A 13,782-nucleotide genomic window follows, 5' to 3' on the forward strand; every position below is an offset into this window, starting at 1 on the left:
AACCAAAACTTAGAATTCTGAAAGAAATCATTTTTAAGACAAGGTAAAAAATAATTATAAAAAGTCATAATTTCTTGTTCTAGTAAAAAAATGTTCTTGTTAAGCATAGTAAGTAATAAAATCTTACTGTGTATAATAGTAAATATTAAATGAAATTTCTCTTGATCATTAGATTAATTTTTTTAAACGCTAGGTCGATTAGTGAATAGATATTATCGACTCGTAATATTGTGTACATTAAACCAGAAATTATAATTGTTTATTATTTTAACTCAACAATAATTGGAAACGAATTTAAAAGTTGAATTTTTTAATTAGCATTATGTTATTACATTATTACATTTATACCAATGCAATACTTATAGTTTTAGTGACTCGTCATTTATATTGGCTGTAATAAAATTTTAGAGTTTATGTAGTTATGTATATCTGTTATTATCTTCAACATTTTTAAATTAAGGATATTGTTTTTTATCTTTTATTTTGTGTGGTAGTTTTTATGTTATATATTTAAGTGTGAAGTTGCACTCTACAACTAAAACATAATATTTATCAACATAATACAATTTTTATTCTAATTTTTTTATTAATTTGGTGTAAGCTACTGTGTATTTTTAATTTATAAGGTCTTCTATGTAAAGCTATCATATTACTCTAATTTAATTATATTATTTATAGTGCTCATAGTTTCTAACTATCTCTCCCTCTTTGATTAATTTTTAATTGTTTGTACTATACAAGTTTAATGTGAATTTAAAATATAAATTGGACACAATTTATTTGAACAACATGTTATATTGGTCTTAATATGTTTGGTCAAAAGTTTTTGGACAAAACCATGTTTGGATCTATAACATTGGAGTATTAGACAAAAGAATATAATATAATATACTAATCGCTACTCACTAGTCACATAATGTTAAGGAGCTTAATATTTTCAGATGCGATATAAGCAATAAAAGATGATTGCAATTTTCTAGACTACTTCAAAGTAAATTTATTTAATTTAGTTATATCGTCAAATTATATTATTTTAGGACATAGAGCGTCGAGCGTTCAGTTCACGGAATAAGTTGTGTAACAAAATATTAATTGGATCGTTGAATATAAACAAATATGGCTGCCGTCTATTTATACCACTTTTAAATTATCAATTGGGTCGATAAACATAATTATTCACATTTAGTTACCTTAGAATTATCTGATACTATTTAAATATGCTATTTGAATGATGACTTTTGGCTATGACTGTAATGTTGATATTCATATTTTGGTGAGGTATAGTGATCAAACATTTTAATATTGTACGAAATCATTCAGTTAGTTTTACATCTACTTAGGTACCTAATAATATCTCTAAGCAATAATATCTGTGTAGAATTTAATTTGAAAAATATGGTTTAGATTTGTATGTATGAATAGTTCATACATTATATTTTATCTGAATTATATCAAATGTAAGGTCGAGTCGAAAAAGCATAATCACTAATTTTGTTTTAGCTGGGAAATGGTCACATGATCAGAATACCATCAGTCAGGCCATCCGGTGAATTATTTAAGACTATCTCGTCAATTGAATACGACGTTTTAATTGCTGGTAAGCTGAAGGTGAAATGCCAAAGTGACATATACCACGTCATTTGGTCGGAAACTGAAGTGATGCTGGACGAAGATAAACCAAGACTTGCGTCTATTCTACAACCACATGGTCATTCGGCAGGTAAATACTTGTAGTATATTATGTTGATATTTATTTCGATTGAATAACAAAATCATGTGCGCAACTTGATGAAAATGACTGCCAGCGAATATTTAATACTAACACGGCCATAATAACAAAATTAGCCAACAGCCAACATCATCCATTTCATCAAAGCCGACAATCTTCAAACCAAAATTAAAAATTAATTTTTAGATTGAGTACATATGATAATATGTTATAAATTTAAATTGTTTGTAAACCCAATGGCCCATGTCACCGAAGGCATCGTATAAATAAAAAATATAAAAAATAATAATAAAATAGATTGTAATTCAACCAGACTGTAGTCTGAAGTTTGAAATACACTTTAGTAACTATTTTTATGATTAATGTTATAAATTCAAATCTATTAATGTTAAAAATAAAGATAAATGCACCAATACCACTTCAATTAATTGAGCTGAAATAACCATCACGACTTTTAACTATATACTATTCATACATATACATGTAATATAATATGTAGCAGCACATGTTAGATGGCAGCATTTGAAAATTATAAGCTACATATAATCTAGTGGTGAATTTACAGATAGGTATTGAGTTACAATATCAATTTTTACGAAACTGGATATTTAAACTAAAAATTATGATTTTAACTCGAACGATTTTAGTTACATTGTTGTAATTCTAACCATATTAATCATAGAGACTTTAAATCTTGTCACCATTACGTATATTATTACATATTTTCTATACACCATACAATTTTTAAAATATTAGGCTAATTTTAAGCTATTATATCACAAATCTATTCACATTATACACCATTCAAATTGCAGGTATAATTTGATATTGACTTATAATTCATATGAAATATTTTTGCAGACACTAGTTATACCTAGGTACTGAATTGAGAAAAAAAATTAAACAACACAAATTACCTACCCTTAGAAATAGATATAGATCAGCATCTAGCCATCTACTTGGATCAGAAGAAGATAAAAATGTTTAAAAAAATGTTCTACAAATGTCGATGAAAAATGTTTCGCTCTGACAAAAATTTTAAAAATAAGTAATACTAGGTTTTGCATAAGTTTTTACTAAAACTTTTTTCAAGTATTATAGATACATAGGAACTATTATTTTTATTATCATTTGAAGATAAAATTTCAATAAAATTCGTCAATGTCACTAAAATTAACAAATTATTTTACAGTTGAAAACTTATAATATGCACAATTGTTATAGCTTAAGCTTAAAAATTTAATATTTTGAAATTTAAATTTAGAATAAAAAAGATATTTAAACGAATAATAATAATTTTAACTGTTTTGCTACAGTTAAAATTGTGTTCATATGGAACTTTCACGTATGCTATTATATTTTGTGCACACAATGATATTTTTAAAACATTTAAATGAACTGTTTACTACTGTCTGGTTATACCTCGAACCTATGTCCTATTCACACCGTTTTACATTATAGAGGTATATTGACTCAAAAGTAAATCACTATAATACATTATATAAATATTTATTATAAATTTATTGTATTTTCCTTATGAACAAAAATAAAAGTAAAGAAAAATAAAACCTTGAAAAAAATGTTAACGTTTCAGAATTAGTGAATTATGATTAATTTTCTGACCTACAGCTGGACTGTAAATGGAAGCCAAATATCGTGTGTACATATTTCCGTACCCTTTGTTCATGATGAACGGGAGGCAACTTTCAAACATTTCCGATCATATGCGAACATTAAAATAATAGTGGCCTATAATACGGAGGTCGACTGGTCCGGACCGTGGGCTAACAAGAGCACAATCGATGTGGGTAAATTGCGTGTTTTCAAAAGTCATTGTTGGTTTTGACAGCCAACAATGGAGAATGTGGTTTAATCTGGGGCTACGTTAACGGGGACATTTCGGTACAATAAGTTCCCCGGTGGAACTGACCGCGCACCGGTGGGCCGGGGCGGACATTAACTGTTACGGAAAGATTGGAACAAAAAATTTTGAAATAAATAAAAAAAACAACGGGGTGAAAAAAGGAAATGACATTGGTGACACCTCTCTTCAATAGACAAACCCGCGCGAAATGAAACTTGTTCGGAACGCTGACGTGAGTGGGATAACTGCTATCCCTCGGGAAATCAAACATCGACATGACCAGGATGATATGTGTAGGTACCTACGATAGGTAGATGGGCCCCGCAGTTAACGATATGACAGATGTATGGGGGGAGAACCGTTATTATACTTACATTACGATGATTATTATTATTATTACTTTAGTATTATGCATGTACGCGTAATAATATGTGTGTGTGTGTGTGTGTGTGTGTGTGTGTGTGTGTGTGTGTGCGCGCGCACGCGTCTGTATAACCAACGCACATGGCAGTTTTTCAAACCAACCCTCGTGGAGTTTACTTGTTAACAAGTTATTCCCCGTATAATTTGTCTTTGCCATTAATATATGTAAGTTGGATGATTAAAGTAAACTTGTTAGTGAAAACTCTTCATTATTATCTTATCCAGGGTTTTTGAATGCGTAGTTCCGACTAAAATTAAAGCCATTGGGTGAGTTTATTTTAAAAATTAAAAAAAAATATATGTATATAAGTTTATCAGGTATCAAGGATATCCAATAGGTATTGCTACCCCAAAAAATGTAAAACTCAAAACACGAAAGCTATCGTGTGAAAACAATAGTAATAATAAATATAATATCATGTGTTAATTATAAATATATATTATGATGAAATAGGTAATAGTTTTATAATATTATTAGATTAGTAATGTGCCATAATACTATAAAAGTTTCTTCCACGCAACCTCTATTCAAATGTTTCATCTGTTTTAAATATATTACGATTTACAGCATTTAAAATTATAATTTACACTTACGAATTTAGTATATTTTACGTGCAAGCGTTATATTTGGTACAGCTGTCAAATTGATGTTTTTTTTAATAAATGAGATGTAGCAAAATATCAGTACACTTAACAACTACACAAAAACAACTTCTAAATCCTACAAAAACGTTGTACAAAATAATAACAGTAGTTCTCAAAAATTAGATTGCTTTTTGTATTTTATTATATATTTTTTTCTTTACTAATTAAGTGTGCTTTTATTTTAAAAATGTTTACACCCAAAGACACTTATAATAGCAGAACAAATTTCATTGATATTTACAATTTGTTGATTTCAAAATTAAATAATATAGTTTGTACTCTACTGGGTCAAAAGTAAAAAAAAAAGTAATTTTCAAAACTAAAGAGAACATTTTTTTTTGTTATTTAAAAATAATAAACCTGACATTCACAAAAGTATTTTCTATACAATATCTTACTATTGTTACTTATTTTGATATTTATAGGCATTAAAAATGTTCAATTATTTTTAGCTTTTTTTCTGTTTGTATAAATAACATTTTTGGTTTTAGTTAAAAAAAAAAGCTTAACAAATTAAGTACAATTCTCTCTAAATTGTTTTTGCAACATTTAAAAAAATATCAAAACCAATACTCCCTACTTTTTTTTTTAATTTCGTCAAATCCACGAACATTTTGCAAATTTTTTGTGGTATGAAATGTATACAACTTTGAAATTTAAGACCTAAGGTGTAAATGCAAGATTCTTCATCATAGGTTTTCCTTACAACAAAAAATGTAGCGAAAAGCCACATCTTTTTTATGAGCGTCTGAAAATAAAATTTCAATAAAATGTAATAAACTTTTTTTCTTTTTATCCAATTATTGACTGGTTTGACATACTAAATATTTACAATGTAATAGATTTACAATAAATACAAATCAACATAAGGAAGTATTATGTTTTTTATTAGATATCTGGTTTGTCGGCCTTCTATAGGAAGACGTCTTGTGGTAGACACGGTTTTAGCAGGCTTTAGATATTTTTAAGCCGATTTTGTAATGCTGAGTTTCTCTGGTTTCATTTAGGTTATTGTGGACGTTTTTGTTTTAGTTAATTATTCATGTATTGATAGGTAGAGCAATCCCGTGTCATTGTGAAATACTGAGATCGTATCATTATTATACACAACCTAATGGGCTTTGAGTGCTATTCACAGGAATTTGTTTTGGAGAATTGATGGTTTTTAATTATTGTTTGTTAAGTCGCAGTCCATACTGTAGATGTGCAAGTTAATAGTAGTCTTAGCATTGCCATAATATCAATAGAGGACATTTCATCGTAAGGTTAAATGTGGTTTAACGAGCTGTATAAGTAAGCAATGGCTAACACTTAACAAAATATAGTAGGTCCAATGCACATTTTTTTCATAAAAAAATATATATCGTCCAAACAGGGTACACTTTATCACTCATTACCCTGTCAATATTTTTCAATTCTGTCTGTGGGACATTATACTAGACTGACGTATCATAAATTCCAAGGCAATGAGTTATAAAGTGTATACACTATTTCCACAGACACACTGTACACTTCACTAGCTGAATATCCCTGCGCGTTTCACCAGTGTGAGATTTTTATTTTGTGGCGAATCCTATGTAGTATACACACTAAAAAAGAGTGTATAAGTTCAAGTGTACATACCTCAGTTTCAGAAAAATCGGCGTTAGTGTACCTAGTTTTTTAAAATAATTCTACTTAGATGAGCAACCGAAAGTTATGAATTGTATATTTTCACCGCGGTTTAAACTAATTACTCCCAAAACTTTTCTGATAACTCTAAAAACAAATTCTGAGATTTTTGTCAAATTAAATTGAGTAGTTAATTACACACATACATTTGGTTTTCAGATATAGTTTCTACACCTGTGATGTACAGTAGTTTTCGAGTATGTAAATGTAATTAATGTATTATATTTGAACTCAATAATGTACCATTGCACACGAGAAACGGTTTTATTATGAGACGTTTGTGTCATCCTAGAATACTTGTTGAACAATCACATTTGAACATTTGAATTAAATTAACAAAAATCTAAAATATCTTATGGATATAAACAGCGTATCTTTCCGGGAAACTTATACTTTTTTTTTTTGTTAAAGGCAACACACAGTTTGTGGGAAATCTACTGTTAAAATATCGCATATTAGTTATGAAAAGAAAACACTTCATGGATAATTTCTTGCTGAAAAATAATTTACAAAATTTGAAAAAATACTGATGCCTATGAGTAGCCCAAAAAGAGTCAAAATATTTAAACCATGTGTGGTAAATAGACATTTTAACATTGAGTGGAAATATAGAGTATCAGCAGTTATCCTTTTTTGAATTACAAAAAAATATCAAAAATAAATCTGTTGAAGGAAATCGTTAATTTACCGGCGAAAATCCAATATTGTTAAATTTAAATGCCCATAAACAAATGATATCTATTCCAGTAAACTTGTGGGGAAACTTCTATCTGTGTTTCTAATATTATCTATTTAAAGAAAACATTTATGAATTTCGAACTGAAAAATAATTTGAAAATTTTCGAGATTTTGATCAATTTTGTTAAAATTTGAACTTTTAAAGCCCCTAAAGAATAGTCGTGCCAATATATCTTTAATAATTTATTTTGAACTTCCATTGCAAAAAAATTGAAAAATGTAACCATATATGGACAATTATTATGTAAATATTCGGCGAAAAGTAATTAGTTTTTGAAACACACCAAAAAAATTAATCAATTTTTTCACTAACTGGTTTTACGTAAAAATTACCACTTTTTCATTTATTTTCACATTTTTTTCCTCCGCCGCTTTCTAAAATTATTGACCTTAATTTTGACCGCAAAAGTACCAACTAAACACAGTACATTGCTAAGCTTAGATTCTAAATTTAAAATAATTTCTACAATTACTTATTTGTAAGCAATGGCAACCATTTATAAGGAAAACAAATTTTCAATTTCCACCGTGAATCTGAAGATCCCAGTTTGACCAGAAAATTAGAACCTGAAAATCGGAAAAATCGTTTTCTATTGATCATTAGAATAATCACTATTCCAAATTTCATGTCCCTACGTTTTTTTTTAGTTGTGAAGGGGTGGTATTAATTGGCTTTTATATAATGTATAGATTGGATATTCATATACATTGCGATAATTACTTACAAATATATACAAATTAAATTATATGGTAACTTCATGTAATATAATACTTTAATAATATCTAAATGTATACATAAAACCATAGATGATTGACAATTGCTTAGCATATATTACTGCCAATATTATTGTATAAATACAAAACTTTTTAACGACATTTTTGTTGGATCAATGTATCAATGATTTTTTCAGTATTGATTTCTTCGAGCAATTCATGTTCAATTGCAAGCGTAACGACAATAATGATAATTTATTTTGCCCAATAGTTGATCGCTGCCAATTTTTAACGCTCTTTAAAACTAAAAATAGGCTCGATGTTCCAAAAATCGATAAATACATTCTGAAACATAACATTTATTTACATTTAGAAAATTGTCAACATTTTGGTAGGGATTTATTTTCTTCATAAATATTTCATTAACAGACAATCCAGTTTCTTAAAACGTTTTATAAATTAAAAACTCATTATAAAATACAACCTATAGTGAAATATTTGATTTTTAGTGCAATATTTTTTTTGATCAGAATTATATTTAAATTCAAAATCTATTTTAATAAATCCCACACAAATTAACCAAATTTACCAATAATATTATTTTACAATATATCCATTATTCATATATAAAATAAAGACGTCAATTATAAAATGCCTGATTTTCTGGATGCAGATTTTCTATTTTGAGTACCATATGTACATAGCGATTATTTGTCAATTGAGTTTCGTAGATATTTTATTAACAATTCAAGGAATTTGATTTGTGTTATAATTGTGATGTCTTCAGACTTGAAAATATTCCCATCTGGCAGTAATTTGGTGTTAGTATGTTATGGCAGTATATGTTAAGCAGAGTTGACCATCTAGGACAAATCGTTAAAGCTCGCTTTTATTTGGAGTGCTTTGAGAGGTCAAATTAAAAAAATTTATAAGTGCATGTTGTTGAGGTATTTTGGGAGAATTGTATGGTTTTTAATTTTTTTTTAAGTCTTTCATGCCACCCCATTAAAGGACTGTGAACTACAGAGCAAAGCTACAATTGTAAATTTGTTATTTTTAAATCCGTTGTAATTAATAATTGTTTAGTGAAACAATTTGAATCCAAATTGATGATTTAGAATATATATTTGGAATGATTTTATTCTGTGGAGTTTATTCTTTCTATGCGTTTTGAATATAGTTAAGCACAAACATAAAGGGTCTATGTAACATAAATAATATGTTTATTTGAAAACTAATGTATGCATAAATTGAGTATAATTTTTTCGTTAAGATTTTGCACTAAAAATGTTTAAAACAATTAATATTTAAAAGTTGTTTGAAATGAATGGTAAATATGTTTTTTTATACAAAATTATATTATGCCAATCTTACTTTTGAGAATATTGAAACATACTGATTTCAATATTTAGTATAAACTAATTGACGTTAATAGTCTTGACGAATAAATATAAATATTATAATAAATCGGTAGAATTCTTCGGTATTAGACGGAAATATATGATTAATTTCAACCCGTAATATTATAATGTAGGTATAAGGATATAATATAACTTAACATTAAGACTTAACTCCATAAAAAACATGGGAGAAGAACGCCTTACTGGTCTTCCTTTACTCAATATTCACAATAATAGGTATAGCTATAAATGTTTATGACATTATTTCTAGATTCGGAAAAACAAAACAAAGAAGATTAAACTTTGTCATTCAATTTTATAAAACAACAATAATAATTATAATGAAGTTCTAATTTTAGTTAATAATTTACTTTCATTATCTTTTTATCTTTTCAAAAAAAGCCCCCCCCTCCCTCCCCCTCAAATAATTTTAGTTATGGTTCACAGTTTGTTTATTTAAACTTAATTATTATTTTCATATAGCAATTAGTTGTTATGTTGTATTTCAAAAACTATTTATCATCGAAATATGAAACTTTTAAGTCAATTCGTATATTATTATTTTCTATACTCACAATAAATGTTTAAAAATATTTAGACTAATTTTAAGCTTTATATCACAGGCCTTTTTGTACGATTTTCTGGTACACAATATTTAAGTATACCTGTATAATCTGGTAACTTTAATATACTATCCGTTAATTTTGATTGAAATTAATTCAACATACCGACTACCTACTAATTAGCAATTAAAAATAAATTATTTATAGTAATTATTAGTGATATGAAGAAATCAAAAAATTTCTAAGGAAATATAGTCTTATAATACATCTTTAGTCAATAATTTATTATGTGTAATAGTTTATGATTAAAATTTAATTCAACACATAAATCAGAGTAAACTACTCAATGATAATATACACTCGAAACTACTTAACAACATATACCGTCTTTCTCCGTTTTTATTAAATATGAAACTTATTTATTTAAGTGACTGTGTACATTATGTATTGTAATATAATTTAAGGGAAAAATTATTTTTCTCACTAATTTGTTTTTAATTTAAAAAATATATATACATACATAATAAATAGCATTATACTAACAGTGACATTTATATTAATACATAAAAATTCAACATACATAAAAGGCACATAATAAAATATAATTTATACTAAACTAAGGTGGACGGGTGTTATAATTAGTGCATTATTGGTCACAAAAAAGGATAGAAAGGGCAAAATGTGTATTTACTGTAAAAAAAAATAAAGCAGAAGCTGAGTAAACCATATCTACCCTTAGGGAATGATAGCACTAGGTTGCAGGTCATTGCTTAGTCGTAAAGTCTAATAGATCTCTTTTTCGTATAAAACCTCATGGGTCCTTTGAAATCCTTTTTCCCTTCCAACCTGAATGTACCGATATGAACATTTATTTAAGCTAGCCTATTTTTAAATAGAAAAAAAAATGTAATTCTTGAGCCATCCACGTGTTTTCAAAAATTATTCAAAACATAGTTTAAAATAAATAAAGAATAAATAAATATCAGTGTATTAATAGTTTATATACTTAATTTAGTAACAATAGTTATTACCTTATCTTTGTTTTTATATAATACCTATTTTATCCTTATTGTGATGGGTACATAACCAAAAAAAACGTATTTCAATATTTAGATAATATTAAAATGTAATTTAACTAATTTGTTTCATTGATTACCTACCATGTATGAAGTATCAATGATATTAAGTAGTTCAATTCTTAAATCATAATAATTTGATATTAAACCCTAAATAAATAACAACATGATAATATGTATAATTAAGTGTTATGCTAAATAGTCCATATAAATATCATATGAAGGTGTTAATAATTGATAGTTTTTTTTCTATGATTATTTTAAGTTTATGAGATATTATTAATTGATTATTTTTCAAAGTTTCATGTGTATTATAAAAAACTACATCTTAAAGTATCATGGTTGTAGTGGCATACCTACTATATGTTATATAGGTATCTATTCGTGTATGTGAAATATTCAAAATTGTAGCTACTTTCAGTTTTATGAATATAAACAACATTCGGTAATATAATATTTTAAAATAAAAAACATTATTTCTTAAAATTTCTTTAAAAAAAAGTCTATTCCCCATCTTGTTTACACCCCTGCTTCAGTGCGCAGTCAACTATAGATATGTAAACAAGTAGGTAGGTACTGCTTTCACTTAAATTATTCTCATACCCTTCCACAAAATAAAATATAAGTATATAGCATTTTCGTCGTAACATTTTTTAGACATGATTATAATTTGTATCTTTTAAACGTGTATCTAAAAGCGAAGCTACTACTCGACCATACATTTCTTATAGATATGAAAGTTTGTAATTGATTTAAATAGGTACTGATGTTGTTGTCGTTTATATAATAAATAATTATTTTTAGTTAAGATCTATAATTTAAATACATCAGATTATAATTTTCCTTTTTATATATTTATCTTTTTAAATTCAAATTCGAAATTACACAGTTATGAAATAGTCAAGCAGCCTGTAAAGAAATAACATATTATTAGAGAAAAAATTAACTACTTAGCTAAATTTTTTGGTATAATAAAAATAATTGTTTTTATTAATTCTTGTAATGGTAAATTGTATTTAAAAGTGGTATTGTATTTATTAGAACAAACAGAATACTAAATTAAATATAAACGAGGAATTAGAATGGTTATTCTTTTATATACCCAAAGAATAAATTCTTTGAAATCGAACACTTTGATTAATTATACTAATATACATTGTGGTGATATTATAATTTATAATCATTATTCCTGTGTTAGTGATGGTTTTGTAAATGCTATACAGTGTTTGGTCATCATTATAAATACTTAGATACCCTCACAAATATCGATTACAATCGTGACAATCATCAGGTTGTCAAAGCTATTAATAACATGTTGATATCTAATAAAACCCTCTTTTAAATGGAGACACTCTAAATTATGAACAAAACACTCACTTATACTAAACATTTTTATTTAATGTGTAAAATATGATTCTTTTAACAACAAACTCACATTATTTCAGAAAGTATTAACTTTTATGGATAGTATTTTCATTTTTAAAAATTTAATACAATTCCAAAATGTTTTATTGCTCTTATTTTTTTTTCAACCTTGTTAATGTCGATGAACCCACAATGAACTTTTGATATTAAATTTGCTATATTCTTAGTGTAAGAACCTCAAGCAAAATACTATTTTTTAAATGTTGATTAATAAACATCAAATACCTATTGAAAATGATAACAAAAAATAATTTTGATTATATTACATTATAAAAATTGGTAGAATACAAACTAGTAATACATTTGAAAATAGTAAATCAGAACTGATTAAACAATAATTGATACATAAAATGAAATAATTGTACTATATTACTTAATAAAAATTATTGGATAATCAATAATGACCAGTAATGTTATAATAGTCACCACAAACATTTTGAACTGAATTTTTTTTTTTTTTTTTATTAATCGAAAAAGACACAAATACACATATTATTATTAAGTAACATTTTCGATTATCTTTCTCCTTTACAAGGTTGAATACAACAATAATATTTATTGTATTAAATAAACTAATTTATTTTTGATTTTTTTTTTTAGGATTGATGTCATCTCCTTCGTTCAACATAATCTTATTGATCACATGTGTGGTTATAAGGTAACGAGTCCAACTTAAAATGGGAAAATGTTTCCATCCGTTACCATGTAAAAATATAGTGTAAATTATTATAATGCGTTGATAAAGTATAAAATGTCGGTCAAAATAAACCTCTAATATTTAAATGGGTATTTTGCCGAAAATATATGATAAACAGTGAAGCTACATTTCTGCCATAAATAACTGAACAATATGTTTATAACTATCTACATAAAAAAAAAATACATCATTATTAAACTCTTACCGATTTAGCTACAGATTTATATGTATATTTAATGTGCATATTATGAATATTTCAACTTGGAAATAGTTTTGACTATATTTATTAGTTTGGTTACAAAATATTATAAAAATGTAAAAGCAATAGTTTTAACTCTTCGTGCATTCATAAGAATCTAATATTTATGTAATTAACGACGCCATGTTTTTGACAACTATTTTTTAAAAACTGTAAGTATTTTACATAATTTCAGATACCTGTAGGTAGGTACATAATTTTTATGTATCAAATGTTTTATAACTTATATATCTGTTAATATTTAATCTTCTAAAAATATCATTACATGTTATTATTTTTGTTAAAGACAAATACAACATTAAACCAAAAAATACATACCTACCTACGTAGTTCTACTCTTTCTGTATAATGTATATAATATTTAGGGTAGTATTAAATAATTGAATACCGACATTTTATTACATTAAAGTTATTATAATATTATAAAATACTATTAATATTATATTGTGTTAACAATTTATGTTGAATGTTATTCAAGTTTTTAATTTGTATAAGATGTCTCTGTATGTGTCTAAGATGTCTATGATGTCTAAAGTGTTAATTATAACATTTATATTTAGAAAATAAAGTTGTGTTGT

At 26.2% G+C, this 13,782-nt stretch overlaps 1 protein-coding gene across 1 annotated transcript in view; it reads left to right on the plus strand.

Annotated features, from left to right (window-relative positions):
* Positions 1-13,373, plus strand: part of LOC111036564 (B-cell receptor CD22-like) — a 102,643-nt gene extending 89,270 nt beyond the window's left edge. The window contains exons 5-6 of the mRNA XM_022318628.1: positions 1,501-1,720; positions 12,849-13,373. Coding sequence (XP_022174320.1) covers positions 1,501-1,720; positions 12,849-12,910 — 282 coding nt within the window. The 3' untranslated portion in view covers positions 12,911-13,373. The remainder of the gene's footprint in view (positions 1-1,500; positions 1,721-12,848) is intronic.
* The last annotated feature ends 409 nt before the right edge of the window (positions 13,374-13,782 follow it).

This window comes from Myzus persicae, unplaced genomic scaffold, assembly GCF_001856785.1.
Source record: "Myzus persicae strain clone G006 unplaced genomic scaffold, MPER_G0061.0, whole genome shotgun sequence".
Taxonomy (NCBI): domain Eukaryota; kingdom Metazoa; phylum Arthropoda; class Insecta; order Hemiptera; family Aphididae; genus Myzus; species Myzus persicae.